This window comes from Heterostelium album (assembly GCF_000004825.1).
Source record: "Heterostelium album PN500 unplaced genomic scaffold PPL_scaffold6, whole genome shotgun sequence".
Classification (NCBI taxonomy): Eukaryota; Evosea; class Eumycetozoa; order Acytosteliales; family Acytosteliaceae; genus Heterostelium; species Heterostelium album.
Genome location: NW_008805068.1, coordinates 1968615 through 1992570, shown reverse-complemented (window position 1 = coordinate 1992570; position 23956 = coordinate 1968615). Strand labels below are relative to the sequence as shown.

Below are 23956 nucleotides of genomic sequence, written 5' to 3'. Positions count from 1 at the left end.
CTTTTGTTGATATATTATATCCAATTGGATGGAATCAAATACCACAGTAAATTTAATTTATTCAGCTCTCTTTTTAAAAGAAACTGGACCATTTCTCTGACTGTTTTTGTTTCTAAAGTTATTGTTATATCCACCTCTGTTGTTATTTCCTCTACGATTATTGTTATAATTATTGTTGTTATTGTTGTTGTAATGTCTCTTTGGTGCTAATGCGCTGATTACTGGTGGTACTTCTTGGTTGGCACCAGTCATGAGTTCGATCAAGTCGGGAATCAAATTGATGTCGTTCAATGATGACTTTGAAATGATGGTATGTGATTCTCCGGTGGCACCGGCACGTGCAGTACGTCCAATACGATGGACATACGATTCGATTTGTGTTGGCATTGAAAAGTTGATGACATCGGTGATGGTTCTGATGTCGAGTCCACGCGACGCCACATCGGTCGCCACCAAAATATCGATAAAGTTATTCTTGAATCCGTTGATAATTGCGATACGTCTCGATTGCTGTTTGTCACCGTGAATCGATTCGATACGTGCATTTCCAATCTGTCCGATGTGCTCTGCCAGTTTGTCGGCACCGCCCTTGGTCATGGTGAAAATGATGACCTTTGCTTCGGGACGCTCGTTGAAGATCTTTTCGAGAGTGTCAACGAGTGCATTCACCTTGTCCTTTTCTGAATCGACGACAATGAAATTCTGTTTGATGTTTGGATTGGCTGTTAGTTCGGTCGATCCGACTTGTACCTTGACTGGATTGACAATGAATTCGTGGGCAAGTGTTTGAACCTTGCGTGGCCAAGTGGCGGTCCAGTAGAGCACTTGACGATCGGGTCTGATATTCTCAAAGATAGCACGAATCTGATCTTCGAAACCCATTTCCAACATACGATCGGCTTCGTCCAACACAAAGAACGACACACGCTTCAAGTTGAGATAACCCTCCTTCATGATATCGATAATACGACCTGGAGTACCGATAACCACTTGTGGACAACGTTTCAAATCACGAATCTGATGTGATTTCGACTCTCCACCAAACATAACAACCGAGTTGAGACGTGCAGCCTTCAAGTATGGCTGTGCTTCGTGCGAGATCTGTACGGACAACTCACGAGTCGGTGCGATAATCAGAACCTGTGGACCGAGATATGGACCGGTCTGACGTGGTTGTGACAAAATGTGTTGAATCGCTGGCAAAAAGAAAGAGATGGTCTTACCTGATCCGGTCTGAGAGATACCGATCATGTCACGACCGGACAGTGCTACTGGCCAACCGATCGATTGGATGGGAGTTGGCTTCTCGTAGTTCACCTTTAGGATGTTGGTGATGGATGGTGCGAATTGCATGTCTTCGAAAGCGAGTACTGGATTCGGTGCTGGTGAATCCTTTGATTTTACAGTGACGTTGTGTTCATTGAGGAAGTTGCTACACTCCTCCGGTGTCATTTGAGCGACCTTCTCGTTGGCCTTGTAGAGATCCTTGACGATCGGTTGCATATTCTCCAATGACCAATCGATCTTTTCGGTTGGCATAGAGAAATCTGATTGCTGTTGTTTCTGTGGTCTGTTTTCTATGTACTCAAATGATGATGATGATGATGATGTTGCATCTGAATTAATATCTTTTCTTGAAAAACTGACATTTCTTGGTTCGTTCTGTTGTGAATTGTTATTCTCTTGATTTCTTTTAAAGGATGGACGGAAATTTCTACCATTACCATTGTTATTGTTATTATAGTTGCTATTATTATTGTAATTATTGAAATTATTGTTATTATTATATGATTGTCTGTATCCACCTGATCTTTGTTGCTGTTGCTGATATTGTTGCAAATTCAAAGATGAAGCACTGAAAGTTCTTAATAGACCAGTTGATGATCCAATTGAGTTTACCAATGTCAAATTCTTTAAGATTAAAACAAGTTAGATATATTGATTGTATAAACATGTTTAATAATCTAATAAATGATAATTACCTTTAATGTTAAAGAAGATTTATTTAAATAAGATAACATTGTATTGATTTGTATTACTATATTAATATTATTATAATTTGTAATTGTATAATTATGATCACTTTTATATATATGAATACTAAAACAGGTATTATTATTGATTACAATGAAAATATTTGTAATAGTAGTAGTGAAATATACCACTGATCAATTTTTAAAGTGTGTTTAGTATTTTGATTCTATGTTTTTTTTAAATTACAAAAAAAAACAAGTTTAATTACTTATTATTTAACTATATATATAATAAATGATATTATATATTGAAACAATAATATAGATGAGATAGGGATAGACAAATTTAAAAACAAAACTGATTCATTTATTCATTACGTAAACTCAACGAATTAATCGTTTTTTTTTTTATAAAAAAACTGATTTTATTTTATTTTTATTTTTTTTACTTTTAAATTGCAAATTGCCTTGCATTTTTGTCTGCATATTATCTCCAATTCATGAAGAAGGATAAATACAATATAATTAAAATGATTAAAAAAAAGAAATACAATGTATTTTCATTAATGGAAATAATTTATTTATACATCTACATTTACAGTTATTTCTATCTATCTATCTTCCGAACCAACCTCTGTTGTAGATGTTCATCTTTGAGAAAATACCAGTAGGTGGATTATTTGGATCGGTATTGATTGCAGATATAGTATTTTTGATTTCCAGTAGTGTTTCATTCAGTTGATTCTTTGTCAGATCTACTCTCTGTAGTAATACAAGTTCAATCACACGATCATTGATATCCTTATGATGGTTAATAATCGATCTAAAATAAATTGGTATCATTCCAGGATCACTATAATAATTATTATTATTGTTTAATTAATAATCATGATTTTACTATATAGTAAACCAACAACAACAAACTTACCAAGTTATAATCTGTTTGAAATCTTCAATAACTTGTACTCTACCGGTGGCAACTGAAAGTCTTAGATATTTCTTAAAGAAATCCAATATCTTGTCGCAATCGTCACTCATTCTCTGATATGTATTCTCATTGAATTGATTCTTTCCTGTAATTAATTGAATTAGAATACTTTATAGAAATAATAATAATAATATTAGTATATTTGTTTGTTTGGTTGTCTGTTGTTTTTTTTTGATATTATTATTATTATACATACTATTCAATTAAAGTATCTAAACATAATAAAGATAATCTCTTCATGTAATTCTCTAGAATATAACGTTGAATATCGTTTGTAAAGTAATCTTCGAGTGTATTGATAATGGGTTGCATCAAATCTTCGGTGTACCAAAGAGGTGTGTAGAACTTCTTGATGGTGTCTTCGAGATCTCTAAAGATGACGCTGGCCAACGACATTGTACCGACTCTTGCAACACCCAAGAAACCATCGAGTACCGGATCAAAGTCGAGACTAGACATATACTCTGTATCCAAGATGTTCGACACCTTATCCTGAAGAGACTGTGTGAAATCATAGGATCTCGAATTATTATTAACACTTGCAATTACATTCTCAAACTTTATCTCGTGATTACGTTCCTGTAGTAACTTTACATAGTTGGTCTGGAAGTATAGCAATGCATTGATTACCTCTTCCATTACACCTACAACCAACTAATAACAAGAGATACGATAAAAGATAAGTGTAAGTTAGTAAGTAAATTATTAATAAATGTAACAAGTAAATAATAAACATACTTTTTGACATTTAGTTGCATGTGCAACATCTAGCTGTGTATTTACACTTTCAAAGAGATGTACTGGTGCGAATGTAGAGTATTGACCTTCAACTACATCCGGACGAGTTTGATTGTCGTTTGTAATGATATTGTCACACCAGTCTTTCATCAAACCTTGTATATGTATCTTATAGATATTGATAATAGGATCCAGTGCATCTAACAATGGTGGTGACATATCTTGTATACCAAGTCTACCCAATTGTATTGGATATTCTTTCATTACCCATTCAACTAGTTGCAATAATATGATTGATTAGTATTATAAATATCTATATAAAAGTAATCAATAATACTTACTTAACATTAGAATATGTGCAGGTTCTTGACTGCTTGTTTTCACACCGATCTCAATGAGGTTGGAGAATGACTCGAATAGTGAGTAGAACTTACTGTGATATTGCTTGACAAAGAAGTTGAACATGTCGTAGCTTGGCGGGTAGCATTCCGATACTTGATCCATGATGACGTTGAGCTCGTCGACCATCGCGTTGACCTCTTTGAGTGTTGCGACAAGGTCTTTGTGACAGGTGAGAAAGAGCGGTTCGAATCTCGATGCAATCGACTCGTGCAGCACCTTGATAAACGTATCACCATAGCCACCGTTGTTCTGGTGGTCGTCTTCGATTCCCTCGCTCGCGAGCAGAGCAGTCTGCTTCAACTTCTCCAGTAGCTGCTCTTCGTAGAGTTTCTCACGCTCGATGATCTGTGCGACTTTGACGAGCACTGCCGGTGCCTGCTGTGCAATCTTGATCGAGTTGGAAACGATATTCCATATTTTCGATTCGAAACGATCGCTTAGCAGTGGCACCGACGAGAACATCTCACGGATCGCTTCCAACTCTTCGTAGTTCGACTCGAATTGCTTCAGAGCGTTCTTGTGGAGTCGCTCCAACTCACGGATCTTCTTGTGTACCACGAGAATGTTGATGTCGTTCTCCATCAGCGATTCAATCTCTGCTGCTTTCTCTGGGATTGTCAGTAGTCGATCTACCTCCTTCAAGATAGCCATAAGATTGCTACGCACGGTATTCACTTTTTTGATCAATGGGTAGTACCCGATCAAACTTGAAGTCTCCTTGCACAACTGAACAGTCGATCCAAAGCTAGTACTCATCTTTTCGATTCTACCGAATGATCTATGTAATGTTTCCAAACCTTTCTTTGATTTATCTAATTCTCCCTATTAATTAATTACTATTATTAGTATTCCCAACTTATCAACATATTGTTACTTATCATCATCGATAAACATACATTTACTTCATTTTTGATTTGAGCTTCTATTGTCTTTTTCTGTTGTATTAATGATTGTTTATGATTACTAACGGTTGCAAGACTGTCTACATTTGAAAAGTGAGCAGCAATCCTATTGATTGCAACTATCTGTAACTCTTGGTCATCAAGACCCTCTAGTGGAATCAATCCTAAATCCATGCACACACAAAATGAATAACTTTTCAAAGTATACAAAAATATAAAATATATATATAAAAAGAAATATCTAAATGGCTGTAAATGAAATGAATGAATACTGAAAAATGACAGTAACACACACAAATTGATTCAATCGATCAATAAATACAAAACACTTTTGATTGATTGATTGCTTGATTGATAATAAAACTTGAAATGATTAATTTAGTTAAAGTCTTCTTAAAAAAAAAAAAAAAAAAAAAAGATTTATGAAATGAATTCAATTAAAAAAATTAAAAGATTTGTTAAAGTGTGAACACCTTGCAAGCATATATCTTTTTATATAGTTATATATCTAAACTATAGAAGATTATATATATATATTAGATAAAGATAGTTTGTTAGATATGTCATTAAATAAACCAGCGAGATCAACTAGAGGAAAAAGAATTACACCTCTGACGGAGGAAGAGATCAAAGCGGATGCAGAGTTTTGGGCACCTTTGTTGGCGGCACAAGATGAAGATGAACAAGATGATCCTGATTATGAAGAAGAGGAACCAAAGGAAGGTGAAGATGCTGTTGAAGATGACGATGATATCAGTTCAGATGAATTGGAAGATGAATTATCATCAGAGAATGAAGATGATATTGAAATCGATAAGAGAAGAGAGAAAAAACAACCAAAAGTATGTTATTATTAATGAAATATAATGAATAGTGTTAATATAATAAAAATATATATTAATATTGTTGTTGTTGCTGTTGTTGTTGTTTAATATAGAAAGGAACAAAAGGATATGTTGATCCTTCAAAGAAGAAGAAAGGTGGAGCAACTTCAAAAGCAGTGAAATCAATTACAAAGAAAAAGAAACAGAAACAAGCTGATGAAGATGGTGATGAAGATGAAGAAGATGAGGTTGAGGAAGATGATGAAGAGCAAGGAGAAGACGAAGAAGATGAAGATAAACAAGCTAGTTTCTTAAAGACAATTGAAAGAGCAAGCGAACAAGGAAGAAATGAGAAGAAACAAGCATCTACACCACTGAGTAGGAAGAGAAAGAATAGAGCAACAACAAATGTTGGCAACAATGAAGATATAGATTCAACAACAACTACTACAACTACAACTACAACAACAGGTTCCTCCATACCAGTAAAGAAGGTGATGAGAACATCGGTTATTGCATTCCTCGAGAAGAGTAATGAGCAGCTACAAGAGGCGAATAAACAGAAAGCAATACGGTCGGCCGCTGCCAAGAAACATCGTGCCGCTTCACTCGCCGGAAAGAAGAACGACGAACTGACCCAGGAGGAGCTGTTGGAGGAAGCGAAGCTAACGGAGCAAATCAATATTGAATCACTGAACACCATGATGCAGCGTGAAGAGGAGAAGAAGAAGAGTCATCAGATAAAGAAGCAGGCTTACACAGGACCGAGAGTCATCTACAAGAGCAGCGTAGTCAATACCAACCGGAATAAGAACAGTGGCAAAATCAACCAGATGAAGAACAAGATAGTTTCAACGGTTACATTCACCGATGACTCGAACTTCCCCGAGTGTTTGAAACATTCGTCGATACCGTCGCGTCATGATTGTCGCCAATCACCTAAGCAAACGTGTGTCATCACCGGTCAACCAGCTAAATATATCGATCCCATATCGAAACAACCATACGCAACAGCAGAAGCATATCAAATTCTTAAAGAGAGGAGCAATATCCATAACAACAACAATAACAACAATCTTAGTCTATCTTCAAGTACAACCTCAACTACACAATCAACAAACGCCAACACAAACATTACAGAAGAACAAAAGAAAGGAAGTAGCAGTAGATCAAAGAGAAGAGTACCGACAATCATTTCAACTTCAGATTTACCTGCTAGATATTAATAATAATGGTAATAAGATAAAACAAACAATAACAACAAATAAATAAAAGTAAAGTAATTTGTAAATATAAAATAATATATTATGTAAAATATGCTTTATTATTATTATTATTATTATTATTATTATTATGGATATTGATTTTATATATATCAATTTAAATAGAATCTATTGCAGTTGTAGTTTGTTCATAATTATTTACAAATAAATCATCTTGTTTGTTTGATTGTTGATCAAGTTGAATACTTGATACTGGGATGTGTAGTTGACTTTCTAGTTCTTGTTGGTGCTGTTGTTGTTGTTGTTGTTGAAGTTGTTGTTCTTCTGATTGTTTTTCTTTATAGTACATTAATAGCAGTGTGATCGCGTTGGTTTCATTCTTTTGTTGATTCATTACACTGAGTAAATCGAGTTTTGAGTTGTTGCCGGTGGCCAGTGGGAACAGTGTTGGTGTCAAGACTTTGGCGATGTTGTCAATGTCCATCTTGGTCTTGGCGACACTGTCCGGCTGCAGCAAGCGACCAAAGAACATTCCGAGTGTATCGATCACCGCCAGCGTCGTCGGACACTCCACCTCGTCGAGTAGCAGCTTCATCTCGAGTGGCGACTCGCACTCTGTGAATCGCTTGTAGAGCTGTCGGGGAATGAGAGGTGTCGGTAGTTCGCGTATCCACTTCTTCAGCAGCGATGCCCATGTGTGGACACTGTAACGCTGGCTGTCCTCATCGTCCGGATCGAATCCCTCCGATGCAATCGCGTCCACCTCACGCATATTCCCATTGATTCTAAAGATTCCCTCTGTTTCCAATCCTTCCAACTCGACGATCTTGTCCAACACCACAGTCAACAACATTGGAACATCGCCAGAATCCTCTCCTTGTAACTCCATTAGCTTACTTAATTCTACACCAAACATTCCTATTTCATCGTCTTCCTTTTGCTGTTGTTGTTGTTGTATCTTTTGTTGTTGTTTCTTCTTTAGTCTCATTTTAGCTTGTAGTTGTTGATTTTCAATCAAGGATTGGTGATTGTCTCTAATGTTTTGTTTCTTCCTTCTTTGATGTGGAAGTAGTCTTTTCTTTCTTAACGCCATATTTTTATTATTATTATTTTATTGATATTGATAACACCAACCAAATTTATTTATATTACCAAATCAATAATTCTCTTTGCTGCCACTATTTTCCAATCAACTAAAATTATTATTCACCTACTACTACTCCTACTATTGTTATTAATTCTCTCACTTTTGTTATTGATCAATAACAAACACGCACCCTCACACTGTTTTCAGTAAAGTAAATCTAACACACACTATTTCACTTACACACACAAATACACTAATAACACACTTTCTTACTTGTCTTTTTTTGTATATGTTATATAAAAAAATATTGTGTTTGTTTTGATTGTTATATATATACTATTTTCTGTTGATGATTAAGGTTGGTGGTTGATTAATGATGATGTTGGAATTGTTGATTTTGGTGTTGATGATAAATGTTGTTGGGTGGCTAGATAATAAGGATGTTTGTAAGAATATCTTTGATTACTTTTCTGTTTGGGTGGGGGAATTTGAAATTGATATCGAAGATGATGTTAAAGATGATGAAGATAAGATGTGTTGTTATTTCCACTATTCTCTATCTATTTTGATGTTTGTTTTACTCTGTTTGATTTGATTTTACTAAATTCTGGTGTTGATCGATAAAAATACAATGCTATTATATATGAATGCACTACTATGCTAAAAGATTGGTAAAATGCAGTTAGTTAGTTACTTATTCTACTATTACCTATTAGATCAACAATAAATATCAAATTCATTAATTTAATAACCAATTTCACTATTATTCAAGATGGTGTGTGTGGGAGGTGAGAGCGATAGAGTGTGATCAAACTTGACTTTATTTTCGAAATCATCTAATAATAATATAATATAATATTTAAATTATAATTGATGAACTGATTTTTAATTGATCTATCTTAATTCTACATTTGATTGGTATTTGTTATTGGGAAATATATATAATTATTTTCAGATACAAAAAAATAAAAAAATAAAAATTGTACAATCTAAATATAAAATTACCATACTATTTACATTTATTCTAAATTTATTAATTAATTAAAAATATGTATACATATTATATAGTATTATTGAATTGCTATAAACTTCAATAAGTTTATTTATTTATTTGATATTACTCTATTTTGTGTCATTTTTTAACAAATTTGATTGTTGGTACTTACTGACAAATGATTTAATTAAGATTGATTGATTGCTACTAACTACTTTTAATACAATCCGATTTAAATATTTAAATTTTGAACTAAACAGTTAAGTTGAATTTTGTGTTATTACAATAAAGTATGTTACAAAATTGGGTTATAATATATGTGATTAGATTTTGATCGTTTTAGTGTGTTTTAGTGGATAGAGTGAAAAAAAAAAAAAATAGAAAAAATAGATTAATCTAAAAAAAATAAATGGGGTGAGGACCACCCAAAATCTCAAATCTTGTGGTTTCATCCCAAAAAAAAAAACAAAATAAAAAAAAAAAAAACTTTTGCTAAAAAAAAAACACAAAAAAAAAAATTTAAATATTTTAGATTAGATTAATTAATTAGAATTTAATTATCATATCTTGAGTTTTAACTTCTCAATTGATTAATGATTAATGATTGATGATTAGTTTTTTAGAGTTTGGCACGTTCAGTGTGTGGTTGCTCTAAGTAATCCAAAAGTGGTCCGTCTGGTACGATACCGGTTGGGTTGATTTGTCTGTGAGACTCGTAGTAGTGGTGTTTGATATGGAAGATGTTAACGGTTGATTTTACTGGTGGCATCTGATAGATATCACAGACATATCCACACAATGCTGGGTAGTCTTTGATTTGACGTTTGTTACACTTGAAGTGTCCAAAGTACACTGGATCGAATCTAATCAATGTAACAAACAAACGGATATCTGCCTCTGAAAATCTATTACCAACAAGATATCTAGACTTTGATAGTCTTTCTTCAAGTTTGTCCAATGCTTCGAATAAATTCTTAAAGTTCATATCATCTATAAAATATGGAAAATTAATTAATAAAAATTTAAACAATTAATTAATGTAGATATATGTATTTTACTTACAGGCTTCTTGGGATGGTGCAAATCCACATTTGTAGACACCGTTGTTGACGTTATCATAGACATAGCTGTTGAGTTCGTCAATTTCCTTGACGAGATCACTTGGACAGAGATCCAATTGTGGATTCTTGCAGACGTCTTGGAATTGGCTGTTGAACATACGAATGATCTCTGAAGATTCGTTGTTGACGACCTGCGAGGTTTTCTTGTCCCAGAGAACTGGAACGGTAATACGACCAGCGTATTGTGGGTCGGTTGCAAGGTAGAGTTGTTTCACGTGGGTGAAGTGGTTGATGTTGTCTGGAATGCAGTCCTGACGCTCTGAGAAATGCCAACCTTCACTACCAAGGAACCAATCGGTGACGGAGAGTCCAATGACATCTTCCAAACCCTTTAACTTTCTAACCAATGCGGTTCTATCGGACCATGGACATGCCGATGAGATATACAAGTGGTATCTACCTGCCTCTGGGGTGAAAGGACCGTCCTTTGAAATGGTGTTTCTAAAGGCAGACTCTGGACGACGGAATTGAATGTGTGTCGCTGGAATAGTAATGAATTTGCTATCTGTGGTTGCCATTTTGTTTACTGTTGCTGTTGTCGAAAAGTATTTCTTATGATTGAAACTAATATTATTTAAACAATTTAAATTGTTTTGATTTCTAGTTATAGAATTTATTAGATAACTATTTTTATTATTTATTATTAAACTGTTGATAAATCTCTGGGTACAAATTTTATTCATTTTTATAATGATGGTTTAGAATGTTCCACATCAAAAAAACAAAAAAAATTAATTAAATTTCCAAAATTGTAAAAAAAAATGTTCATAGCGTGCTCATTCCAGTGCATAAATTTCAGTTCTGGAATTAAACGCAATCAATTTATTTACTATAATTGGATGGTCAGAATGCAAATTAATTTGACAAATTAAATTATTTAAAAATATATTTTTATAGATATTATTTTTTCATTTTTATATCTTTTTTCGTTTTATTATATTATTTTTTATTTTATTTAAATCTTTAAAAATAAAATAAAATATTTTATATTATATTATATTTATTTAATTTTATTTTATTTTTATTTTTTTTAACAATCGTATTTATCTAATAACATTGTACTTTTAAAATTTAAATATGTAAAGTCGCCGTCTACAACGGGTTCAGCTTCGTAAGATATTTTCTGTCTAAAGAGTGGTGAGTCGATGATCATTGTGTGGAATTCACCAAATTCACCGGCCAAATCGACTTCGCCAATCGATTTTTGTTTGGTGTTGTAGTCGCGCACCTGATTCAGTAGTTCGTTGGTCAGTCGGTGTCCGACCATGAGTCGTGACGCGTCGAATCCAGTGTCAAACTTGGAGTTGTTGACGCATGTTATGAGAATATCGAATCCCAGACTCCAGCAGTCGTCGAGAATCTCTTGGCGTGGCTGCTGGAAGAGTGGTCGCACCAGTTCCACTCCGGTCGTCTCGACGGCGCGACCCATAAAGTTGTTGCAAACGTCGAGGATGTCACCGGTGACGAGCGCTTCGATGCCGCACTCCTCGCGAAGCTGTCGGATCAGCTTGCGGTAGCTGCCCAGATAGTCGGGACCGTCGACAAGAAGTACACGATGCGGAATATCGAGTGCTTCGGCTTGCAGCTGTATGAGATGCAGCGGATGTGCACGGAACGGCTGTGCTGAGCGTGGCGCAAACGTCACGAGCATCGCCACATTATACTTGGTGCTGACACGGTGTAACGCCAGTGTACAATCTTTTCCACCCGTGAAACACAATGCAGCTTTAATCTTGTTCATCATCATATTAGTTTTGTTATATTGTTATATTAATTTTTATATTATAAGAAAAAATAAATAAAAAAAAAAGAGAGAATTAGAAATAATAATTAAAAGAAGAATGAAGAATGAAGAATGAAAAAGATAATATAAGAATCGTATACAATATAATATAATAGAATAGAACTATTGTAATAAATACTATAGTAAATATAAATAAATGTTAGGTATCTTCAACTTCCTTTAATAAAAAACGACTATCCAATGAATAAACGAATGTAAGATGGTGAGACATACAATTATTAAACAAAATAAATAGATAACAAATAGTGTATAAATATATATTTATACTAAATCAATATATATATTTTGAGTGATTATAAATATTATTGCGAGTAAAGTAGTGATGAACTGAACTTGAACTTAAAAGTAAATGTTTGTTTAAACACAACTATTAAAATAAAAAAAAAAAAGACAATATGTAAAATCAGATCTTATTATTATAATCTGTTTGTTTGTATTTTTATATATATATATATGTGTGTGTGTGTTTTTGTTTGTTAAAGGAATGATTAGGTTGATTGATGCGATTATGGTTGTTCTTTTTATGGTTGTTGCTTATTCATCTATAAACAAATTTTATTCAATTTGGGATAAAAGTCAAGTGAGAAGAAAATAATAAAAACAAACAACACTCTTGTTGTTGTTCTTTTAGAGTAGAGTCAGGTGTTGTTGCACAACTCACATGTGCATGCAACTCATTTAAAATCAAATCAATCAGGTATTTAACCAAAAACAATGAAACGAATTTTTCAGCAATTTCATTTACCCCACACACACTTTCACCTCCTTTATCGATTAAGTAAATAATCAAGAACCAAAAAAAAAAAACAAAACAAAATCAGCTGATTCTCTACCCAATAAATTCGATTGATCGTAAAATTTAGAGGGTGTTTCTATAGAGATTCTTTCAAAAACGAACGGATTATTTCTACACTTCAATTCCTCTTGTTGTTTTGACTGATTTGTACTTTGGTGTCAAACAAGTCCACTCACTTGTGATGATGAAAAAAAAAACAATGATTGTAAGTGTCATCATCCATGTTGATGACAATGATGATAATCGCTCATTATTTAATTTTTTTTTTTTTTTTTTTTGTAAACTCGAATTTGATATTTATAACTATGTTATAAAGATATTTTAGATATTTAAAAACAAAACAAATAAAAAAGAGTAAATAAAGAACCTAGTTTAATATAATCTTAATTGACATTTTAAAGTTAACTAAATTTTTAAATGAGAAGAATCATTGAAAAAAAAACCACCTAGACTTGAGTTGAGTGTTCGCCATCAACCAAATATCAAACCACCAAAATAAAATAAAAAAGTTATCAAAAGATTTGGAAGGACACGACCTTTCGTTTTAAAAAAAAAAACAACTAGTTTGATTATTTTTTATTTACTATTTGTTTGTATTATTGTATTCATTAAGGATTATAAGAAAAGATGTCATCTAAAGACGTACCAAAAGATGTACGAGTATATAGAACACATGAATATTGGGAGGAGCGTTACCAAAAGTAATATTTGAATATACATCTCACAACATAACGAAAAAAAGATCTTTATAAATAAATATTATAATAGCTTTTTCTCTAAAATCTATCTAGCTTTTAAGCTTTCTTTCTCTCTTTTTTTTGTTTATTTTATAAATATTAATATTTATTGACTATTTGATCAAATCAATCATCAGAGAGTCTGATACTACATATGATTGGTTAAAAACATACAAGGATCTACAGCCTTACTTCAGTAAAGTCATTCCCGACAAGAATATGTCGATTCTGATGTTGGGATGTGGAAACAGTACACTTGGCGATGACATGTACGACGACGGCTATCATCACATAACAAATGTAGATTACTCTTCCAATGTAATTAAATCAATGTCTGAGAAATCAAAAGATAAAGTTAATATGAAATGTAAATAGGATATAGATAGAAAGATAGATTGTTTGTTTTTAGATTGATATAAAAGAACATGGTTATTTATTATTAATACATCGTATACAGGGTTAGAAATGGATATTAGAGATATGAAAGCATTTGAAAATGAATCGTTCGATGTAGTTTTGGATAAGGCCACTATGGATACGTTTTTTAGTGGTGCAGATGTGTGGAGTCCAGCAGAGAATGTTTTGTCGGACGTAAAGCAAGAAGTAGATGAAGTAGTTCGTATATTGAAGGTCGGTGGTGTCTTTATCTATATTTCATTTGGCCAGCCTCATTTCCGTCGTCAATATATAACACGTGAGAACTGGGATGAAATCAAAGTTACTACAATCGGTGAATTCTTTGGTTATTTCATTTACGAAATGAAGAAAATCAAATAATCAACTATATTCTTTAATCATCTAATCATTTAAACAATCAACTAGTCAATCAATTGATTGATTGATTAACAACCCTATTCCCCCTTCATCTTTGTTGTAATACCATTGGAGCATTGCGAAAACTCTATATTAAACACAACAAAGAAAAATAACACAAATCAGTTGATTACAATAGTGATAAAGGTATTATTACTATTAACTATTAACAATAAAAAAAAAAAAGAAAGACTATGTATCTTTAAACAATGTTTTTCAAAGATGATTTCATATGAATATGCTATGATGTGTAAATTACTTGTTGAAATAGAGTACATGTAATAGCTAAACAAACTAGATGATAATGATGTAAAACAATTACCAATCTGAGGCAATGACAATTATTTTGAAACTATTCTTTTGGTAATAAATATTTTTAATTATGATAATGCGAGTGATTGTTAACAACGAAAATAAGTATGTGATTGGTCGATGAAACTAAAAATATCTGTTTTGTTGATTTGCTAAAAAACCGTGCGTGTCCGAAATCAGAAAGCAAAAAAAAAAAAAAAAGAATCAATAAGAAAGGAGAAAACCATTGTGTAGAATTATAAATAAACTGTGTTGTCCACCAAAAAGCAAACAGTTTTTGATGGTAAATTAAAATATTTATTTTTAAAATTCTAAAAAAAAACTATCTATTTTGATAAATCATAAGAGGGATTTTGACATGTTTTTTTTTGAATTTTTTTTTTTTTTTTGGAATTGAGATTTATTTTTATATTTTCACAATATATATATGGTAAAAATATAATCACCCAACAATCGAGATGAAATTCTCAACCAAACCTCTGATCAAGTACTCAGGTGAAAAAAAGAGTTTGTTTTGTATGGGTGGTGTATGAGTGTTTTTTAAGTAAAGGAACAACGAAAAATGAAAACAAAAAAAACAAACAACACCTCTCAATCAAATTATTTATTTATAATTATCGAAACAAACCACCACCACCAAACACACACAGTTGATGATGATTATAGAATGCAAATACTTTTTAAACGTTCATAGGAAAATACCAATGGTGTTCATTTTCAAGAGATTTAGTATTTGAGATTACGTTGAATACCTCAGATGACCATTTGCAAAAGAGGAATAAACACTCCTTTGTTGTTGTTAATGATGGAACTTGATAGGATAGGAGTTTAGTTGTCTTGTTTGTCTCAGTCTGTAAATCAATCAGAGTCAAGTAGTTTTGACACACCTACGTTGTCAAACAAAATCATAAATCTATTTTATATGTATTTTAATTTATATTGTATTATTATTATTGTAATTTTCTTTTTTGTAACAGTATTTTAATATTATTATCACAACACAGACACAGACAGATTAGTAATAGCACTTTTTATATAGTACAAAAACAAAAATAGTATACTAAAACAACAACAACAGTACTATAAGCTAGTTTTTGGTTAAATATGGATAAAATTAAAAAGTTATTCAGTAAAAAGCCTGATACTAGAGAAAGAAGAGTTATCATCGATGAAGAACAACCACCAACCAAGAGCCCTTATGTCAATAACTATATCGCTACTTCTAAATATACTCTATTGACTTTTTTACCTAAAAACCTTTTTCAACAAGTAAGTGTTCATTCATTAATTACACAACACACACAAACACACACCAATATGCACCCTATAACCTGATCATTGTAATGCATCGACCATCGAGATATATAAAAACTTAAAGTTTTTAAGTGGCCAAAAATTTTAATTCGCAAAGTGATCATTTTTTTTATTATTAAATTGACAATTAACCAATTTATATATCTCAAAAAACATAGTTTACCAGAATAGCCAATTTCTATTTCCTCTTTATAGTTATCATTTCATTTACAGATGTATCACCAAATAAACCTGGTGGAAGTATATTTGGTTTGGTCTTGGTAATTGGTATCAATGCTGCTAAAGAAGCCTATGAAGATTTCGTAAGTATAGTTCATCAATCAATCAATCAATCAATCACAATCAATTGATTTGATTCTGAATACAAAATAAATATTGGAATTGAATTGAATCTAACTATTATATTTGATTGTTATTAGAAACGTTATCAATCAGATAAAGAAATAAATAATAGAAAAGCAAATGTCATTAGAAAAGGTGTTGAAACACAAGAGCTATGGATGAATTTGATGGTTGGAGATATTGTGGTCGTTAGAAATGCCGAGCAATTCCCAGCGGATTTAGTGCTGCTTTCGAGTAGCGGTGAGATGTCGCCAGGCATGTGCTTCATAGAGACTTCGAATCTCGATGGTGAAACCAGTCTAAAGTCAAAACAATCACTCATGGAGACCAACCACTTGCAAAACTCTGTAGATTTCTCAAATTTCCGTGCAATCCTAGAGTATGAAGCACCCTCAGTCAGTCTGACTTCGTTCAACGGTCGGATGTCCATCAATAACCAACCTTATTCCTTGAGTCTCGATCAATTGCTAATTCGTGGAACCGTTCTCATGAATACCAAGGTGATCTATGGCGTGGTGACATACACCGGCCATCAAACCAAATACATGTTGAACACCAAGGAGACACCGTCGAAGCGTAGCAGAATGGATTCCACCGTAAATTACATCTTGATATTCGCATTCACCATTGAGTTTATCTTATGTTTGCTATGTTCACTGCTTGGTTTCACTTATTATCAGAAGGAGAGAGGTGCCGGTCAGTGGTATCTGGATCTCAGTACCAACTACTCGCTGGAGACACTCAAAGGATTCTTTACGTATGTTGTACTGTTTGCAACTATCGCTCCATTCTCGTTGTATGTTTCTTTGGAGTTGGCACGTGTACTCCAGTTGGTATCGATCAACAAAGACAAGCATATGTATCACGAGGAAACAAAGACATTTGCAAAAGCCAGAACATCCAATCTCAACGAAGAGTTAGGTCAAGTTGAGTATATCTTCTCTGACAAGACAGGAACACTTACCAGAAATCAAATGGAATTCAAACGTTGCAGTGTCAATGGTGTAATCTACGGACCAAGCGAAGGAGATCATCAATCATTAGAAATTAGTTCCACTTCTTCAAAACCAACAACAAATCATGATCATATTAATACAAATTTAATTTCAACAAGTTTCAAAAATGAAGAAGAAGAAGATTTTGGTAATGATAAACTTGTATGTAATATTTATTATATGTATAAAAGTTGAATATATATTCATTGACTAACTAACTTTATATATTTCAATAATATTTAAATTATAGATGAGTAGTAATTCAATTGGAATGACAGATCTTTCAAAATCAAAAGCACCAGTTAGTTCAAATGAACAAACAATAGTTCCAAAGATTGATTTAAATGATCCAGATAGTTTAGATTTCTTTTTAGGTCTTGCTATTTGCCATACTGTAATTCCAGAATCTGTTGATGATCAAGGTAAAAGTATGTATAAACTAATAATATTAAAAGTCAGATAAGAAATAGATATTAATAGTATTGTTATTAGTTAAATATTCATCATCTTCACCAGATGAAATTGCATTGGTAAAGGAAGCTTCAAGTGCAGGTGTTAAATTTCATACTAGAACACCTGCTCATTTGGGTATCAGTGTATTGGGTGAGGAAAGAGAGTACAAGTTGTTGAATGTTCTAGAGTTTTCAAGTGATAGAAAGAGAATGTCTGTTATTGTAAAGAACTATAATACCGATGATATCATTCTCTATTGCAAAGGTGCCGACTCTGCTATTCTATCGCAGTTGGCACCCGATTCCAGCATGCCAATGGTGAAGCTGAATCAAGATAATCTCCACTCGTTCTCCTGTCAGGGTTTGAGAACTCTTTGCGTTGCCAAGAGAATTGTTACCGCTGAGGAGTACGGTCCATGGTCACAACGAATGAAAGAAGCCAATCTCTTACTTAACAATCGTAGTCAAAGAATCTCAGAGGTATCTCTGGAGATTGAGAAGAGTTGGCATTTCCTTGGTGTCGTTGGAATTGAAGATAGACTACAAGAACACGTTCCAGAGACAATTAAAACACTCTCGAAAGCTGGAATCAAGATTTGGATGTTGACCGGTGACAAACAAGAGACTGCCATCAACATTGGAATATCTTGTAATCTACTGGATTCCAAAGACCTCATGATTCTTAATGAAAACAACAAGGATCTACTTCTTGCTAAAATTAACCAATATCTCCAGGAATTGGAAAGTGTTGGCGTTGGTGCCGATGAGAACAGCAATGTTGAGAAGAAAAACGCTATTGTTATCGATGGTCCAACAATGGTGTTTATGTTCCAGGATAAAGAGGTGGAGGATGCATTCTACCGGCTGTCTAAAAATGTCAATTCCGTTGTATGTTGCCGTGTTACACCGTTCCAAAAGAGTGAGGTAGTACGTATCGTCAAGGATAGAACTAGCAGTGTTACTCTCGCTATTGGTGACGGTGCAAACGATGTCAGTATGATACAGATTGCTCATGTCGGTATCGGTATCAGTGGATTCGAAGGTAGACAAGCAGTACTCGCATCGGACTATGCAATCTCACAGTTCTGCTTCCTCGAACGTCTACTTCTGGTGCACGGTCGTTATAACTTCAAACGTCTGTCAACACTGCTTTGTTTCTCCTTCTGGAAGAATATAGCCACCGTTTTACTGCAACTCTGGTTCAACATTGACACACAATTCTCAGGACAGACCTACATCGATGAAATCAACAATATCCTCATCAACATTCTCTATACTTCATTCCCAATCATTGTTTATGCAGTCACCGACAGAGATATCCACCCGAAATTCTTAAAGAAATATCCAATTCTATTTAAAGAAACTCAAAAAGGTGATAATGTATGTATAGTTAAATATAGTTTATTTTATTTATAAAGAATTTCTTAAATAACAATAATATTAATTTAAAATAGTTTAATTGGAAAATATTTTCAACATGGATATTACATGGAATCTATTGCTCCGTTGTAATATATTATGTGATGTCCAGTGTTTTCGATGATGGACCGACAGGATCCAATGGAAAGATAGGTGGATTGTGGTCACAGGCGGCAGCATCTTTGTTTGCTTTGACATTGATGATTCAACTGATGTTGATATTGACTGTCAACTCTTGGAATCGTGTTCAACACTGGGCTACTTGGGTCTCGATTGCATTCTTTTTTGTCTTCCAAATAGCATACAGTTTCCTCGCATCGATGTTTGGTAACCTCTACTACTATATGGTTTTCGTAAACCTTCTCACACAGCCAGCTTTCTATTTAGCGGTGATTGTTACCGTAGTTATTTGTCTTTTACCAGTATATTTCACTATTTTGTAAGTTAATCATGATTTTTCGAATCTTTTTAAATATCTATCAAACAACCCACTAACAACTATTGTTCTATTTTTCTGTATTAATTGCAACAGTGTAAAGAGAAACTATCTACCACAACCACTTCATATCGCTCAAGAATTAATGAGAAAAGAAAAAAAGAAACAATTAAAATAAATAAATAAAATATAAAAGGTGATTTGATGATCATTTACACCCACATCATTACCTGTATCATATGAGTAGAACTCTTGATTGACTTTTTTCAACAAATAAGTTTTCATAGACACCCAATACAACTTTGTAAAATATCTAAAAAAACTTTAACTTTTAGGTTATTTGTTAAAAAATTGAATTTTTAATTAAAAATTTAGTTGATTACCAATTGATATAATAGTTTACAAACTTTCAAAACAACTAGTCTTTATAGTCATCATTTAAACTTGTAATACCTAGATATCAATTATTCTAGAGAAGGATATTTAAGATTAGGTAGTTAGAGTAATCGATCAGTAGATTTGATATTTTTTTTATTATTTTTTATTAGAAACTATATCAATCAGATAAAGATATAAATATTAGAAAGGAACTTTAGAATATTATTCAGACACTTGAACTCTGGATGATTTCATGGTGGTAGAAGATATCTATGATATAAACAATATACTCATCAATATTCTCTACACATACTTTATTCTCAATCACCTGTATGTATAACTTATTTTATTTATAAAGATACCATGATAGTTTAATTTGGAGATTATATTCATCGTGGACCGTTCTCACCCAACCCGTTTTCTATTTATCCGATACTCGAGTCATTCGAATATCTAATATCTTACAAACTAGTTTAAAATTAATCATTAAAAAGCAAAAAAAAAATAAAAAAAAATCAATTATATTATTATAAATATTATGTTAATATTAGAAAAAAGTTTCATATGAAAAAAGTTAGTATAATTATGAACGAGGTATGAATTTGATAGCACCATTCAAAGGTATTAATTCTGCTTCCTATTGGTTATGTTTCATCGAGACTTTAAATATTGAACTTGAACAAGCATTAAAAAGTTTTGAGCTTTTTCAAATCGTCAAAAATCTCTAAAATCAGAGAAATATCTGATTGGGTGTAAGTATCATTTCAAAATCAATCCAAATTTCAACAAATATCTATCCAAAAACCCATTTTCAATTTTAAATAAATTCAATTTTATAACTAATCAAAGAAAACAGGTGACTAAAGGCTGTTTTATCGTGCCGACTCGGAAATGGAAAAAAACTTTGCTTGTTAAAAAATAAAAAAAATCCATTTGATGATCCATTTATCATTTTTGGTGAGTGGTAGCACAACCCCCATCAAAAAATCGATAATTTTAAGTTTTTTCTTAATATTAATAGATATGTTCAATTCTTCACATTGCTTATCATACATAATTTATTTCTTTAATATAAATAAATAATTATATAGATATAGATTTTAATATATATATATTTTTAAAACCTTTTTTTCTTTTGACAACGAACGAGGCACATCAGACTATGTCTCAAATTGACGAAGCCTTCGAGTTTCAAAAACTCCTGAATCAACCACAGAGCGACGTTGATGGTGGTAATAGTGTCAATAATGATATCAACCACCTCGATAACAACAATGGAATAGATTCTGCCTTTGTTGGTATTAGTGTTAATAATGATAATATCAATGAAATAAATTCCACCTCTGATGGTATTAATAATAATAATAATAATAATAATAATAATAATAATAATAATGATAGCATCAATGAAATAGATTCCACCTCTGATGCTAATAATCAATTTCAATTTGATAGATTCAAACAACGTGATGGTCACCAATACGATCTTTCGAATTCCGAACCTATTAACTGTTTGCCGGTAGCCCCTTCACAATCATCGCAGCCTGATCCAAACCAAACTTCAAATTTTGATAATAATCAATTGTGTTATATTAATAATGACACTTCAACAAGTCAACAGAATGAAGATCACTCCAATACTTCAAATCAATTGTATTATAATGAAATGACTGAAGTTACACCTCCATTTCCTCCTGGTAAGAGAAAGCAAGAAACAGACAAAGAACCTGAGCCCAACAAATCTCAAAAGACTGAAGCTTCACCGACAACACCAACAACACCAACAACAACAATAACAACACCAACAACACCAACAACACCAACAACACCGACAACATTCCAATCTGTCAATGATGTAGTCAAGTTTCCCTCCAATGCAACCCTCAAGGTGATCACCCAAGGATTGAAACTAATCCCCAATGGAAAGGTTGCTTTTCTATTCATTGTCAGTGACTTGCCGGAAGGAAAGGCTATTAGAGGTAATTTAGCTTTAGACTGTGGTATCAAGATATCCAATGAAAGTTTCGATTTTCAATACAATGGCCCCCGTCAGCATACCATCACCTTGATTCATTCCTTAGTCAAAGGGCTTACCACCGGCACCTTTAATTTTACGATTTCTGCATATGAAATCAATTCTGAAACACTGGAGAAGTCTGCTTGTGGCAGCATAGTCAGTGGAGGTCACAGAATCATAAACAACACTATTGATTTACTGAATCCAAAAGTCATATATATTAAACCCATCTGTCACCAACCAGATCGAAATCAATATCATCAGATGGAGGGATGGTGTGAATTTTGCCATTACTTCTTGAACCACATTACACCAAAGAAACAGAAAAACCAAGAGCGAGTTCAAGATCCGTATACAGAAGAGAAAAAGTATTTCCAAAGACTCGAACGAAAATTGGAAAGATGCAATCCGACCAATTTCTCTCTGAATTTGAAACAAATAGCAGAATTTGACAACTTTTTAGAGAGAGTGAACGATCTTCTTTCAAAGAGGCTTCATTTACTAGGTCTTCTTCTACAAAATACTGTAGTTCTAAAGACGTATGGCGATCGTTTCAAGACGGGAGATAGTAACAGCACAGCAATGGAAGTGAAAATAACTTGTCGGAAATGTAGATATTCAACAAACATAGAACAAGATCAAATGTTGGGTATAACGCCACAATTTTCTTTTATTCCAGTCTTCTCTGGATATGTCTATCAAACTCATGATATCAAATTTAAGTTACCCCGTCTCGGTTATCATGATGGTAACGGTTTCCCTCTTGGTGAGGGAGTCCCTGACCAATCGATTATCCACTGCCCTCAATGCCGAACCAGACCAACAACCCCAGCTCCTGCTGATACAATAACATCATCAACAACAACCACAACAACAACCACAACAACAACCACAACAACAAATAACCAAAGAACATTAAATGCTCAAACCTCCTTCTTCGACGAGTGTAACCAAGTTCTTGATCCTCAGTTCTTCTGTGATGATATCCATAGCACTCAACTATACCAAACTCAGGCATCCGACGCTCACTATAATTACTACTCCTCTCCAGCAACTGCGGAGCCAATGGATACTACTCCTCCAGCAAACTCTACCTTTTCTCCAGATCAACAGGAATATCACGCCAACCTTGGAGATTAAAATTTTTTTTTTTTTTTTTTTTTTTTTAAATAAAGTTAATAAAATAAATTAGACATTTCAAATAGATCAACCTTTCTTAGATATCATTTTGTCTGTATTTTATTTATTATTTATTGTTGATAAAATAAGAATATCTACAGTGTTAGTGTCAAACAATACACCTATATATTAGTGGTAGAACTACAATAAAAATAATTAAAAACAATAGTAATTACTTTTCAGATTTGAAGAAATGAGAGATTACAGAGTTAAGATATCTACTAAAGAATGCATCGAATGAAAGATGATTGCTTTTAATGATTCAGAGTCAGCCGCCAAGGTGTTGTCTCTTGTTACCGATAAGAATATATTTTAATATTGGTGCTACTATCGTATTATATATATATATATATATAGAGATATTGAGTATATAACACTTACGTTGATAGGTTCTAGATGAAGAGATAATTATGCAGAGCAATGTGAATATATAAATTAAGATAAGTTTATTATAATATAATTGTAAAATTAATAAAGAGTATAATTTAATTAGAAGAACAAGTATTAGATGTAATTATTTATATGTAATAATTAGTTGATTTAATAGATGAATATGAGTTGTTGTTGTTATTAATATTTTAGTTCACTATTTATATCAATTCCCTTCCATCAGATTATCCAGGTGGCTATCTTTGTAACTCCATGAATAGTGGCTTATTTGGTGGTGATGTAGATTTATCATATTTCTATTAGTCACTTTGCTGGTTGGA

General features: G+C 32.8%; 8 protein-coding genes across 8 annotated transcripts; 4 read left to right on the top strand and 4 right to left on the bottom strand.

Annotated features, from left to right (window-relative positions):
- Positions 1 to 57: 57 nt before the first annotated feature.
- exoc3 (exocyst complex subunit 3) lies at positions 58 to 5177 on the bottom strand (the record flags this gene model as incomplete). The annotated part of the gene is made up of 9 exons (XM_020578188.1): positions 58 to 1911; positions 1983 to 2082; positions 2163 to 2200; positions 2733 to 2826; positions 2902 to 3069; positions 3158 to 3615; positions 3700 to 3974; positions 4041 to 4923; positions 4998 to 5177. 9 exons carry the CDS (start codon positions 5175 to 5177, stop codon positions 58 to 60), a joined length of 4050 nt encoding a protein of 1349 aa, XP_020432636.1.
- Positions 5178 to 5563: 386 nt separating this feature from the next.
- On the top strand, positions 5564 to 7053 carry PPL_07351 (Vps72/YL1 family protein; the record flags this gene model as incomplete). Its single annotated transcript, XM_020578187.1, has 2 exons — positions 5564 to 5845; positions 5941 to 7053. 2 exons carry the CDS (start codon positions 5564 to 5566, stop codon positions 7051 to 7053), a joined length of 1395 nt encoding a protein of 464 aa, XP_020432635.1.
- A 154-nt stretch (positions 7054 to 7207) lies between these two features.
- gacV (Rho GTPase-activating protein) lies at positions 7208 to 8143 on the bottom strand (the record flags this gene model as incomplete). Its single annotated transcript, XM_020578186.1, has 1 exon — positions 7208 to 8143. One exon carries the CDS (start codon positions 8141 to 8143, stop codon positions 7208 to 7210), a length of 936 nt encoding a protein of 311 aa, XP_020432634.1.
- A 1607-nt stretch (positions 8144 to 9750) lies between these two features.
- PPL_07349 (glutathione S-transferase family protein) lies at positions 9751 to 10770 on the bottom strand (the record flags this gene model as incomplete). The annotated part of the gene is made up of 2 exons (XM_020578185.1): positions 9751 to 10121; positions 10194 to 10770. The coding sequence occupies 2 exons, from the start codon at positions 10768 to 10770 to the stop codon at positions 9751 to 9753; spliced, it is 948 nt and encodes a 315-aa protein (XP_020432633.1).
- Positions 10771 to 11282: 512 nt separating this feature from the next.
- On the bottom strand, positions 11283 to 11999 carry PPL_07348 (uncharacterized protein; the record flags this gene model as incomplete). Its single annotated transcript, XM_020578184.1, has 1 exon — positions 11283 to 11999. The coding sequence occupies one exon, from the start codon at positions 11997 to 11999 to the stop codon at positions 11283 to 11285; it is 717 nt and encodes a 238-aa protein (XP_020432632.1).
- Positions 12000 to 13479: 1480 nt separating this feature from the next.
- Positions 13480 to 14366, top strand: PPL_07347 (class I SAM-dependent methyltransferase; the record flags this gene model as incomplete). The annotated part of the gene is made up of 3 exons (XM_020578183.1): positions 13480 to 13553; positions 13727 to 13956; positions 14047 to 14366. 3 exons carry the CDS (start codon positions 13480 to 13482, stop codon positions 14364 to 14366), a joined length of 624 nt encoding a protein of 207 aa, XP_020432631.1.
- Positions 14367 to 15818: 1452 nt separating this feature from the next.
- PPL_07346 (P-type ATPase) lies at positions 15819 to 20778 on the top strand (the record flags this gene model as incomplete). Its single annotated transcript, XM_020578182.1, has 9 exons — positions 15819 to 15983; positions 16187 to 16330; positions 16448 to 16966; positions 17051 to 17527; positions 17616 to 17793; positions 17846 to 19197; positions 19272 to 19675; positions 20146 to 20165; positions 20660 to 20778. The coding sequence occupies 9 exons, from the start codon at positions 15819 to 15821 to the stop codon at positions 20776 to 20778; spliced, it is 3378 nt and encodes a 1125-aa protein (XP_020432630.1).
- Positions 20779 to 21212: 434 nt separating this feature from the next.
- Positions 21213 to 23207, top strand: PPL_07345 (uncharacterized protein; the record flags this gene model as incomplete). Its single annotated transcript, XM_020578181.1, has 2 exons — positions 21213 to 22029; positions 22510 to 23207. 2 exons carry the CDS (start codon positions 21213 to 21215, stop codon positions 23205 to 23207), a joined length of 1515 nt encoding a protein of 504 aa, XP_020432629.1.
- Positions 23208 to 23956: the final 749 nt, after the last annotated feature.